Below are 11,961 nucleotides of genomic sequence, written 5' to 3'. Positions count from 1 at the left end.
AGAGTGAAAGTAACATTTATTAGCCCTTATTTTATGAAAGGCACTGTGCTTAGTACTTAGCTTACATTATCACATTTAATGATCACATATATACTCACAACAGCTCTGAGGTAGCTACTGTGTGCAGATAACAAAAGAGATTAATTTTTGCATAGCTAAGTAACAGCCACTAAGATTTAAATGTTCTATTACCTTCGTTTATACTTTTTAACCAGAATGATATAGATATTATCAGATCATCAGTGAAATTTCAAAAGGAGAGTGGCACAATTATCAGATAAATTGATTTTGCAAAGAGCATTTAGGAAGGACTTATGTAAACAAATATCAGAGGCGAGTAAGAATGATAAGGCGATTACACTGAAACGCCATCACCATAAAAAGAAAGCATGAGCTAAGCAACCCGAATTGCGAAAGGCGCTATGATTAAGGTTTTAATTCAATACCCCCTGACCTGCTTTCCTCATTCTCCTCATCTACCCTGTTTCCAAGGAAGCTATAGTGACCTTGCAAGTCATCACCCACACAGAGAAAACTGGGTACTGAAATGTCTCTCCAGTCCTGGCACGAGGGAATACGGATGCGTGTGACATCTTCATTTCCGGGAATGAAGCCAAATAGCTTCTTTATACGCTGCATGATGAGGAGCCTCGAGTGCTGGGCAGCTGCTTGTTCAAAGAGCTCCTGCTCATTGTGGAGGTGGTTGGTCCAGTAGCGATGCTGCAGAGCCGTGAGCGGAGAGCAGCACCTCGCCAAAGAGCAGGAGATGAGGACCGTGATGGTTGCCAAGGCGATCAAAATCCAGCCCAGCATCTTCACGTGATTATTAAAAAGAAATACAGAAAACCTCAATATATCAAATATTTAAGAAACAGCCAGGCATGGTAGGAGGGATTCTGACAAAACTGAAAACTAAAATGTGGGAAAGAAATTTTCTTTTCTAGTCTTGAACATCTTAGGTGCTATTCGTTTGATCCTGAATGAGCTGTGACAGGAGGTATAAGCCCAACCATTTCAACATGGTTTGGGGATTACAAAGGATTTTTGGATTGGAGGGATTTTGAAATGGACCCTAAGTACTGTCCTTGAAGTGGCAGACGCTACAACCTACCAATTACTTTTGCGTAAGGGACATAAACTACATTCTTTGATTTTAGCTCAACCATCAGGTATAGGCTCATGTATTCCTTGGGTACTTAATCAATATCGTATAATGATAGTGATGAAAATGATGATAGAATAGATAATAATGGTGGCTTCCTAAGGTGACTTCGATGATATGCCAGCAAGTATTCATTGACATGTCTCTGCAAATTGCTCTTTCCTTTTATTTTTTGTGAATAAAGTCAGTGAGCAGACTCTCATATCCCTAAATGTGTAGCCCCTATTGTTTTCATTACTTTTCCCCTTCAAGTAATCATTAGCTGACCAGTTTTCTGATTCATGTCTTGAAATATACTTTGAAAAGAAAATGAACTGGATTTTATTTGCAACTATTTAGTTTCCACTTTTAAAGACCGACATAAATAGCTGTTTTCTATACTTAGAATTCCTTTTTTCCTTTTATCTTTTTTTCAATATTTAGTGGTGTTATGTAGAGTAAGAGAGATGGTGCAACCACAGCCTGGAAGGTGAAGGTCTCTTCCTCAGCTGGTGATTCACCAATAGGCCTGGAGTTACCAGTGCACACACAGCAGGATTTCTGCACTCTATAGAGGCTGAAACCTACAACGTGATGCTCACTGTGATTTAACTTATCAGAGGCCAGCATAGCGCAGGAAGGGCCATCCCTGATGTACATCAATTCATCATCTATCATTATTGAGCCCCAGGTTAACCTCCCACCGTGTGCTCTGTGCAGTACTTGGTTATTTAGACTCAAATGTGAATAATTTAAGATATACTCATGCCTTCCAAAGTCTTTAGGTCTAAAGAGGGAGACAAAAGAACAAACCTGAAAGTAATCTTTAAAATTGTATAAAAATTTTAAACGTTGTGGGGGTTCTTTGGTTTTTGTGTTTTTGTTTTTATTTTTTTGTTGTTTTGCTTTGTTTTATTTTGCTTTTTAGGGCTGCACCTGTGGCAAATGGAAGTTCCCAGGCTAGGGGTCTGATCAGAACTGCAGCTGCCAGCCTATGCCACAGCCACAGTAACATGGGATCCAAGCTGCATCTGAAACCTACTCTGCAGTCTATACCACAACTCATGGCAACACCGGATCCTTAATCCACTAAGGCTAGGGATTGAACCTGAATCCTCATGGATACTTGTTGGGCTTGTAACCCACTAAGCCACAATGGGAACTCCTAAAAATTTTTTTTTTTAACTCTTTTTTTTGGCCACACCCTCAGCATGTGGAAGTTCCCAGGCGAGGGATCAAATCCATGTGACACAGTGACAATGCCAGGTCCTTAACTCACTGAGCCACCAGGGAACTCTAACAAATCTTTTCTTAGTGGGATTTTTAATTTTGCTTAAACTGGGCCATATATAACACTTCAATATTCACTGTGTTGACGGTAATTTTTTTTCAACTAAATGGCATTAGCACTTTTAAATTGTCATAACTGAAAAGTGATGGGTCAAAAAGTGCCTTTGCAGTAAGTAGTTTAAAAATTAATGTGTTTTTTGTTGTTGTTGTTGTTTTTGTCTTTTGTGGGCTGCACCCTGTGGCATATAGAGGTTCCCAGGCTAGGGGTCAAATCAGAGCTGTAGCCGCCGGCCTATACCACAGCCACAGCAATGCAGAATCCGAGCAGCATCTGCAAACTACACCACAGCTCACAGCAATGCTGGATCCTTAACCCACTGAGCAAGGCCAGAGATCAAACCCTCGATCTCATGGATACTAGTTGGGTTCGTTAACCACTGAGCCACGACGGGAACTCCCCTAAAAATTAATGTGATTTTACTGCATTGCAATGATTTAAAATGTGTTTTTCCCCCAAATCCTTTGAAGAAACTGATGAAAGCCACTGATTCTTTCTCTACCGACAAAAATGTGCTTTTACATCTTTAAATTTAATCTGTGAGCCCAGTAGGTTTAAGCCTTCCCTTCACTTCACCCACTCACACAAACCTATCTCAGAACATTAAATTTAGAGCTATCATTGGAGCTTATTTTTAATCATAATTAAACTTCCTGTAATTTTAGATGAGATTTTAATATATAAGAATGCATGGAAAGATGGAATGTAGTACTGTAGTAATAATAATTTGAATAACAATAGCCAAAAGTCACTGTTTTTAATATAGATTCAGAGCAGAGTACTGAGCACTCTAGATGTTTTAGCTTATTTATTACTCATTCCAACCTTATGTGGGAGATCCTATTAATGTCCTCATTTTACAGCTGAGAAAAGTGAAACATGGATGAGTTATATAACTTGCTGAAGATTTTGCAGGTTAATAAACAGCAAAGCAAGACTCAAATGCAAGTCTGCTGACTCCAAAACCCAATCTCCTAACTGTATTTAGGTAGCCATGTAATAGAAATCAAATTGATGAGTGGCCTCTAGTTTGTGTCCTAGGTTCAGACCCTATGAGAAGCAGCAGAAATGGGAGGTATTTCCAGTGACTGTAGTTAATATGGGGGAAGCACAGCAGAAAAAAATCAAGACCTTACTTGTGATTGGTATCTGTGCAGAAGAGCTACTTCATCTCGGATCACGACCAGGTCAGGTGGAGCTGGTTTGCAGCATGGAAATCCAGCTAGGATCTCTTCCCGTTTGCTAGCACTGAGATTGTCCAACGCTGGGTAATGGTCCACAGAGGTGAATTCACTTGCTGCACATTCGTAATAGGTACCTGTCAGCAGGGTCACCGCCAGCCACGTTAATGGAGCAACAAGCGCCCTCCCGGTGATGCTGAAGAACTGAAGGCAAGCCAGCTTGCGCTCCAGGCGGCTGATTCTTCGGGGTGGAGGAAAACAGCTGCAACAGTATTCACTGGTTATTGTCCACGTCTGGCTTCTCAAAGCAAAGCCAGCAACCAGAAGGATTAAGGCAGGAATGACCAGAAAAGCAGAACCATAATAGAAGTTTTTCCCAACCTGACAGGGACAGCTGAATGTGAAAGAGGAGAAGAGTTGCTGCCCACCAATGGTCAAAGCAGCAATTAAAGAATTGATAAAGGTCCCGCTTCTTTGCAGGGAAGATATAATATTGCTGAGAGTTGGGCTCATGGTTGGGAAGCTCTTCCCCAAATCAGCCCGTCGCCCTTTCTGATCATCAGACTCCACAAGCTATTACCATTTTATGGGATCTTACTGCTTTAACTGGTTGTGTCAAGCAACCCAACAGCCTTACATGTTGAAAGGATTCTAGCATCTTTCCTTGTGTTCTTTGTGAATCCTGAGCTAATAAATGCACTTCAAACTACAGCTGAAGGGACCTGAGGGAGAGATTCATCTGGTGTGAGTGATGGAGGAAACTACTTCAGTGCATCTTTCCATGAAAAAGAGGGTAACCTGCTTGCAAAGCAGGTTTTCTATGTGCTGCTTTATATGACGCAAAATGTGCTGTCGTTTTTCTATGTGCTGCTTTATATGACACAAAATGTTCAGCACCAGCAAATAAAGTACTAGAAGCAAAACAGAGACCATTCGTACCTTTGTACTGGTTCAGGATTTGGTTAATGTGAAATTATGGCATAAAGAATAATGGAAATTTTCTAATACTAGAGCAATCCAAAATTTAGGGCTGTTTGGAGCATCCATAACCTCAGAGTTCTTCCAGAAGATCCCAGAAGCTTTCCCAAAAGAAAAGAACCAGGCTTGTATACCACTCAAGCCAAATCACAACAAAACATTCAAACTTTGCACAAAAATGTGTTTGTGTTGACGGAATATGATATAATAATGTGTTACTTTAAAAACTAAGTTACAAGTGTGTTGATACAGTATCTTTTTATTTACGAAAATGTAATATTTGGGTAGTTAATAAAGTTATATAGCCATAGACAAGAAATGAAATAATCAAATGTATAAAATGTTTTCTACATTTATTTAATCAGCAAATGCTTTTTGTATAACTTCTATATGAAATGCACTGGAGTAGGCTTGCTTTGAGTCATAAAAAGTGAGGAAGATACAAATTTCTCAAATGAATTTCAACCGGATTTGGATTTGGTTAAATACATAATCAGCAAATTGAAGCATCATTCAGAGGAACTGACCCAAAAACAATATAAAAAGACAAAGAAACAAAAAAAGTTATTTTAAAAAGCAGTTAAAGGAAATAGAAAACAGGTTAAGCAACTCCATGATCTAATACCAGTTTAAGAGGAAAAAATGAAGGGACAGGCAGAAAAGCGATTTTTGAAAAGAAATAACTGAGAATTTTTCAGAATCAAAGTTCTTATATCAGAAGAATATTGTACATTTTGAACAATGTCACTAAAGATAAATCCACATTGGGTGCCTCATGGTAAAAGTACAGAATGTGAAAAATAAAAAGGTAGGAGTTCCCTGGTGGCCTAGTGGGTTATGGATCTGGTGTCATTACTGCTGTGGCTTGGGTTTTGCATGTTGTGGATGTGGAGAAGGAAAGAGAGAAAGAAAGAGAAGGAGGGAGGGAAGAAAGAAAGACAGAAAGAATGAAAGAAAGAAAAAAGATAGTCAAAGAGATAGTTTTAAAAACTGCCAAAAGGAAAAGATAACCTACAAAAGAATGACAATAGACTAAGAGCACACCTCTCATCAGTGACAATAGAGACCTGAAGACAATACCTTCAAAGTGCTTAGTATCAGTTAAACCCTCATTCAAGAGAGAGCAAAGTAAGGACACAAACAGACTAAGGGAATTTACCACCCACAGAACCTCATTAAGAGGATTATTAAAGGATATCTTCAGCAGGAGAAAAATAAACACTGGGGAACGACATGGGAGCAAAAAATAATGACGGGTACGAATATATTTTTAAAGTTCTTTTAATTATTAGCTAGTTGCACAAATAATTATGTTTTATTTCAAAAGATACAACTATAGTAATCCATGGTTATAATAAGATAATCACCACATACCTGCGACAATGGCAAAAATCATTTATTTTTTTCTTTTTATGGCCACAACTGTGACATATGGAAGTTCCCAGGCTAAGTGCTGAATCAGAGGCGCAGCTGCCAGCCTATGCCACAGCCACAGTAACACCAGATCCAAGCCACATCTGTGACCTATGCTGCAGCTTGTGGCAACGTGGGATCCTTAACCCACTGAGCAAGGCCAGGGATCAAACCCCCATCCTCAGAGATACTATGTCAGGTTCTTAACCCACTGAGCCTAAATGGGAACTCCTGAAAGGTCAAAAACTAAAAAGACACTCCATACCAAATGTTCATGAGGCTTGCAGAGCCATGATAATTCCTATACGCTGATGTTCGGAATGTAAAATGACACAACCACTTTGGAAAATTGTCAATTTCTTGAAAAGTTTCCTGTGTATGCATGCCATATCCTGAATAATAGGTACTTATCCCCTAGTTATTCACTCAAGAGAAATGAAAGCATGTGTCCACATGAAAACTCGTACATGAATGACACGGCAGTTTTATTTATGACAGCTGCAAACTGGAAACAACACAAATGTCCATCAACAGGTGAGTGAATCAACTGTTATTTATCCACATAGGAGGATACTACTCATAAAAATAAAAGGACTAAACCATCAATACATACAATAATAAGAATGAACTCAAAATAATTTTCTGAAGGAAAGAATTCACGCAAAGCAATACATAATGCATTACTTTATACATACAAAATTCTTAAAAATGTAAATTAATCTATACTGACAGAAAACAAACCAGTGCTTTCCTAGGTGGGCAGGAGAGGAGGAATAAGAACAGAGGGATTGCCAGGGGGATGGGGAAACTTTGGGGAGGGGATTGTATCAATCTGAACCATGGGATTTTAATTTATGTGAGTGATGATGCAGAGAGGCCAATGCCATTGAAAGAAAAATGTATTACTTGCATTTACCAAGAGAAGGAGGCATGCCAGTCCACTCAAGGATGCATGAGGAAGCGCCAGGTTTGGTCAGGAGGCCGAAATGAAGAGGGAAAGTCTAGGCCAGGGCCTTCCCTGGGGTTTCTGTGAGAAGGCAAGGCAGGTCAGGGGAAACAGCTTAAGACTGACTAGTTAAAATATTTCTGGTGTGCTTCAATGCAAGCTACTTGTCTGATACCTGGTCCTGGGTTGATTTAGAGCAGAGGAAATACTGGCTTGGTGTGTATGATAGTTAGATAATAAAGGGGGTCATAGTATAGACTCTGGATCACACAGGAGATAGAAACTCTTCTGGCTGTTAGTTTAGCCCTATAGTTAATGGATACAAAATAGACAAAGAATCAAAGAAAACACGGTGATGAAACAGGAAGTGATGGAAATATTCATTATATTGATTACTTTGGTGGCTTCATGGGTATACACAGATGTCAAAACTCATCAAACTGTAAATCAATTATATATCAATAAAGCAGTAAAAATTTAAGCATAATTATTAAATAATAGAAATACAGGTCATAGATCATTCAGAAACAGGGGAAATAAAAAGAGCATAATGATAGGAAGAGAAATAGTAAACAAAAGGAAAAAGGTTGTGAAAATACAAAATAATGGTACAAATGAGACCAAACACATCAATAAACACACACAAAATTTTAATAGTTAACCATTTCTGAGAGCTTACTACATGTCAGGCATGTTCCAAGAATAGTATCTTTTTTAAATCTCACAATAATCCTATAGCGAGGTACTGATACTATCCTCGGCTTTTCTATAGATGAGAAAATCGTAGTGTGGAAAGAGAAAGGACACTAATCAGCGCCACGTGGACATGAGTGAAAGGCTCAGGACTAGGACATGGGTGGTGTGGCGCAAGCTCTTCACCACCACACTGGAGCTGGAGTAAACTCATCTATGGAGTGATTTTAAAAAGTCATGGAGGAGTTCCCACTGTGGCTCAGCAGACTAAGATCCACATAGTGTTCATGAGGATGACAGTTCAATCCCTGACCTCACTCATTGGGTTAAGAATCCAGAGTGGCCACAAGCTGCAGCAGAGGTTGCAGATGCAGCTTGGATCTGGTGTTGCTGTGGCTACGGCTGTGGCATAGGCCAGCAGCTGTGGCTCCAATTTGACCCCTAGCCTGGGAACTTCCATATGCCATGGGTGTGGCCATAAAAAAAAAAAAAATAGAGTCATGCTGCTTACAATTGACACACCTAAAACTAGACCACATCCAGTGCTTGAAACATTAAAGGTTACTGAAATATAGATCACTGGGGAATAATAATATTAATATAAGGCAAAAGGGAGCTGAAGGCAAAAAGTGTCAAAAGGGCTAATTCTGAACACGCTGTCATAATAAAAGGATCCATTATGAGATATGATCACCATCATCTTTTACGTCTATGACTACATAACTGAAATATATAAAACAAAAATATCAAATGATAAGGAGAAATTCTTACAATCATAGAGAGATTTTTAACGTATCACAAATGATCAAGTAAACACTAGAAAAGTTATAAAAGATGCAGAAGAACAAAATTAGCAAGCTTTGTCTAAGATATGGTGTTCCATACCCTAAAAATAGAGAATAAATGTTTATAAGTTCCCCCAAAATCATCTGCCAAAACATACTGATAGTGCACAAAATCACAAAGAAAATTTCAGCATTGGTGTCTATAAGCAAGGAAACAGATTTAAAAATCATGTTAATAGGGAAGTTCCTGTTGTGGTTCAGCAATATGAGCCTGACTAGTTTCCATGAGGATGCAGTTTCAATCCCTGGCCTCACTCAGTGGGTTAAGGATCCAGCTTTGCAGATAGCTATGGTGTAGTTCGGATCCATTGTTGCCGTGGCTGTGGCGTAGCCCTCAGCTGCAGCTCTGATTCGACCCCAGCCCAGGAACTTCCCTATGCTGCAGGTACTGCAGTAAAAAGAAAAAAAAAAAAAAAAAAAAAGAGAGAGAGAGAGAAACATATTGTAAGCTGTAAAGTTCATATAAACATGAGGCGTTATTAATCTGCTCCTGAAAAGCCCCCACAAGCCCCAAGCCAGTCAAATCAATTTTCCTGATAATGGTGTCATGAAATGTAGGCACTAATGGAAATATCTTAAACATTGTAGAATTCAATTCAAAATGTTCACCTACAAAATAATCTATAGTAATTAATGTTTATATAGTGCATTATAATGTGTTTTATAGAGTACATTATCTCTTTGACACTCATAATTACTCTGTGAGGTGGGTATTATTATTGCCATTTCCCAGATTCGGAAACTGAGCCAAAGAGCAATAAAATGGCTTGCCCAGGGTCACATAGCCAGTAAATGGTAGAAATGCAGCTGAGCCTGAGTCTTTCAAATCCTCCTATGCTCTTTGAACTACACCACACTCTTCTTCAAAGTAGTCAGTAAATAGACTGTGACTTCATAGCAAGAATTTTCCAGAACACATAGGGCTAATTGACTCAAGCGGTAAGAAATAGGAAACTACTGTCTCAAACTCAGTTTTATGCTTCTATTTCTGGAACAGTTTTGATCCTCTGCACCCTGCTGTTGTCAAGATGGGAGAGTTTCTTGTTTTAACGTTAAGTAACTATAGTTTTCAATAAAATGGATTTCCCTAGCTAACATCTCAGTTACTCTTGAAAGAAAGCTAAGGGCTTGCTTTCTCTGCCAGAATCATTTTACATTAAACTGTAAAACACATTTTGAGCAACAGTTTTATAAGAAAATATCACCACCCCAATTCTATCACACCTTAAAATTGCGGTTTGTGAGAAAAAGCGACCCTATATATTTGAATTTTGTAATCTCACAAGATGGTAATCTGCGATACCTATTATCTGGGTGATAAGAGTCAATTAGAGCCGTTGACTGGGTTTGAACCCAGGATTTAGTGCCTATAGATTGCTGATCCTGTCTCAAATTCACACAACAATCAATATCAAAACTGAATAATGCTAACATTGAGATCTGTCTTGCATTGTGAAGGTTTATGGTTTTGATTTTTAAAACAATGTCTTGGCATGAGAACAAAACACCACTCTTCCTATTCCCTTGAGCTGAAAAATTTTCAGTAGCTGGTGCTTCTGGTCTGACTTCTCACTATCAGCTTTTATGCCTTTAGACTACGACTCAGCCCCATAAGTGAAGAAGGGTTTGATTTCTGGCAAGTGCATAGCTCTAAGACAGTCCTCCTGATACTGTTTTTCTGTTGGGTTAGGCGAAGAGCAAAAGCAGTAGAGTGCAGACGCAGCACCAGCGTCTCAAAGCAGGAGGAACTTGCAAAAACAGGACCAAGACTGACACACTTTCTTCATCTTCCAAGTACAATGTCTCGTCCGGCATACAGGAGACCGGAATACCATAAAATAGTAAGATCTTTTAATTAATATTTTATCCAAGAGGTGTTTTTCTTCCAACTTCAGAGGAGATGTTTTCTGGAGGGATTTCTGATTTATTTGAAAGGTGACTCTATTAAGTAGACTTTTTCATTGGAGCAAGGAAGTATTTAGTGGAGAGGATCATAAACGACACTTCTGGGAATATAATATAATGATCTCTTACATATTGTAAGAGAATAATCGATTTCTTGTACATACTTAAGGTCTTCTTTTCTGACTAATTAGATCTCCAAAAGTGTCAGATTTTTCTTTTGTCTCTAACAGAAAATGTGAAAAGATTAGGCAACGTTTTGTATTTCATACTTGTAACGTGTCCTATTTCCTACTTCATGAAATAGGAAATGAAATGTATATAAAATAGGTGGTTATAGATTAAATTAAGTGGGACTAGGTCATCAAAATACTCAGTATTAAAAAATTGCTTTTAAAAATATATTTCCTAGTCTTAACTGTGAGTATAGTGATCTGGTGTGGGCTGTTATCCTTTCTACATATTCCAAGTTCAGAGTTATTTTTAAAACTTAATTATTTTGCAGATTAGATTTGGACAAATATTGTTCTTTAGTCCTCTTTTATTACGGTCTAGCGGCATTCAGAAATTAACAGATGTGAAAACGCATCATTAAGTTTAAAGCTCGGTTAATTATTTCAGCAGGCTGATGGGCACTGCCTAAAATTAAGTACTATCAGCTGAGGATACTTAAAATTGTATGACTAATCCAGGCACACCCCAGTTGGGAATGCCAGCAGATGTCCCCTCTGGCATCCTGGAATGTTTATTAATTTTTATGTAGGGCTCCCAAATGCTAAAAAAAAAAAATATTGTATGTAGTTCAATTGCACCTAAAATCATTCGACTAATATATCAGTTAAACCTAATATCTCATCCAAATATATTCTAATATATTTATCCTAATATATCCAAATATATGCATCCTAATATATCCAAAACGTTCCCAAATAACTGTGTTCTATTTCTCATATATGAAAATGTTTGCTTTTTATTATTTTTTAAAACTGCGACAATAAATTTACACTGTCTTTTCTTGTGGTCAGTTGTGTGGCTTTGAGACCCTACTGGACCTGTAGTGCAAGATACAGCCTTTGGCATGAAGCAGAAGGAAGGCCACTCTCCTTCATAGGCAATGAGCTTGAAAATCAGCTGAAAGTAAAATGTCATTAGTACCCACCTGCCAGAAGGAAAGAGAGAGAGAGAGGAAAGAAAAGAAATGCCATTTTTTTAAGTGTAACCTTAATTATAAATGGGCACAAGGTTGAAGTATGGCATGTAGGTAGATATAATGCTATCCCCTTTTTTCTCGTTTTTAAATTCCTTTGTTTTGCTCCTTGTGGCAACAACCACATTCATTCTTTCTCTCTTTCTCTCTCTCTCACCTTTGCTTATTTTTACACTGTAGAATTGGCATGTAACAGTACTTTGTCTTCTGCTGTGGCTCCTGTTGTGTTAGGTATACATTTCGTGTATCATTTACAGGCATTTTTTGTGACTTACCATTTGGTTCTTAAAAGATGTAAATAAGAACA

General features: G+C 38.3%; 2 protein-coding genes across 3 annotated transcripts in view; one reads left to right on the top strand and one right to left on the bottom strand.

The window, feature by feature from the left end:
- FAM26D (family with sequence similarity 26 member D) overlaps positions 1-11,961 on the bottom strand; it is a 44,815-nt gene continuing 32,854 nt past the window's right edge. Inside the window, exons 3-4 of one of the 2 annotated variants that reach the window (XM_021091581.1) lie at positions 3,626-3,932; positions 1-813 (exon numbers count right to left, since the gene is read on the bottom strand). In XM_021091581.1, the coding sequence (XP_020947240.1) occupies positions 427-813; positions 3,626-3,932 (694 nt within the window). In that variant the 3' untranslated portion in view covers positions 1-426. Of the gene's footprint in view, positions 814-3,625; positions 5,519-11,961 lie in introns of those variants that run through there. The other variant, XM_013992782.2, reaches the window with a different exon arrangement.
- The window catches only part of TRAPPC3L (trafficking protein particle complex 3 like), a 44,449-nt gene continuing 41,419 nt past the window's right edge, over positions 8,932-11,961 (top strand). The window contains exon 1 of the mRNA XM_021091590.1: positions 8,932-10,386. Coding sequence (XP_020947249.1) covers positions 10,345-10,386 — 42 coding nt within the window. The 5' untranslated portion in view covers positions 8,932-10,344. The remainder of the gene's footprint in view (positions 10,387-11,961) is intronic.

This window comes from Sus scrofa, chromosome 1, assembly GCF_000003025.6.
Source record: "Sus scrofa isolate TJ Tabasco breed Duroc chromosome 1, Sscrofa11.1, whole genome shotgun sequence".
NCBI lineage: Eukaryota > Metazoa > Chordata > Mammalia > Artiodactyla > Suidae > Sus > Sus scrofa.
This window is presented reverse-complemented; position numbering and strand designations above follow the sequence as displayed.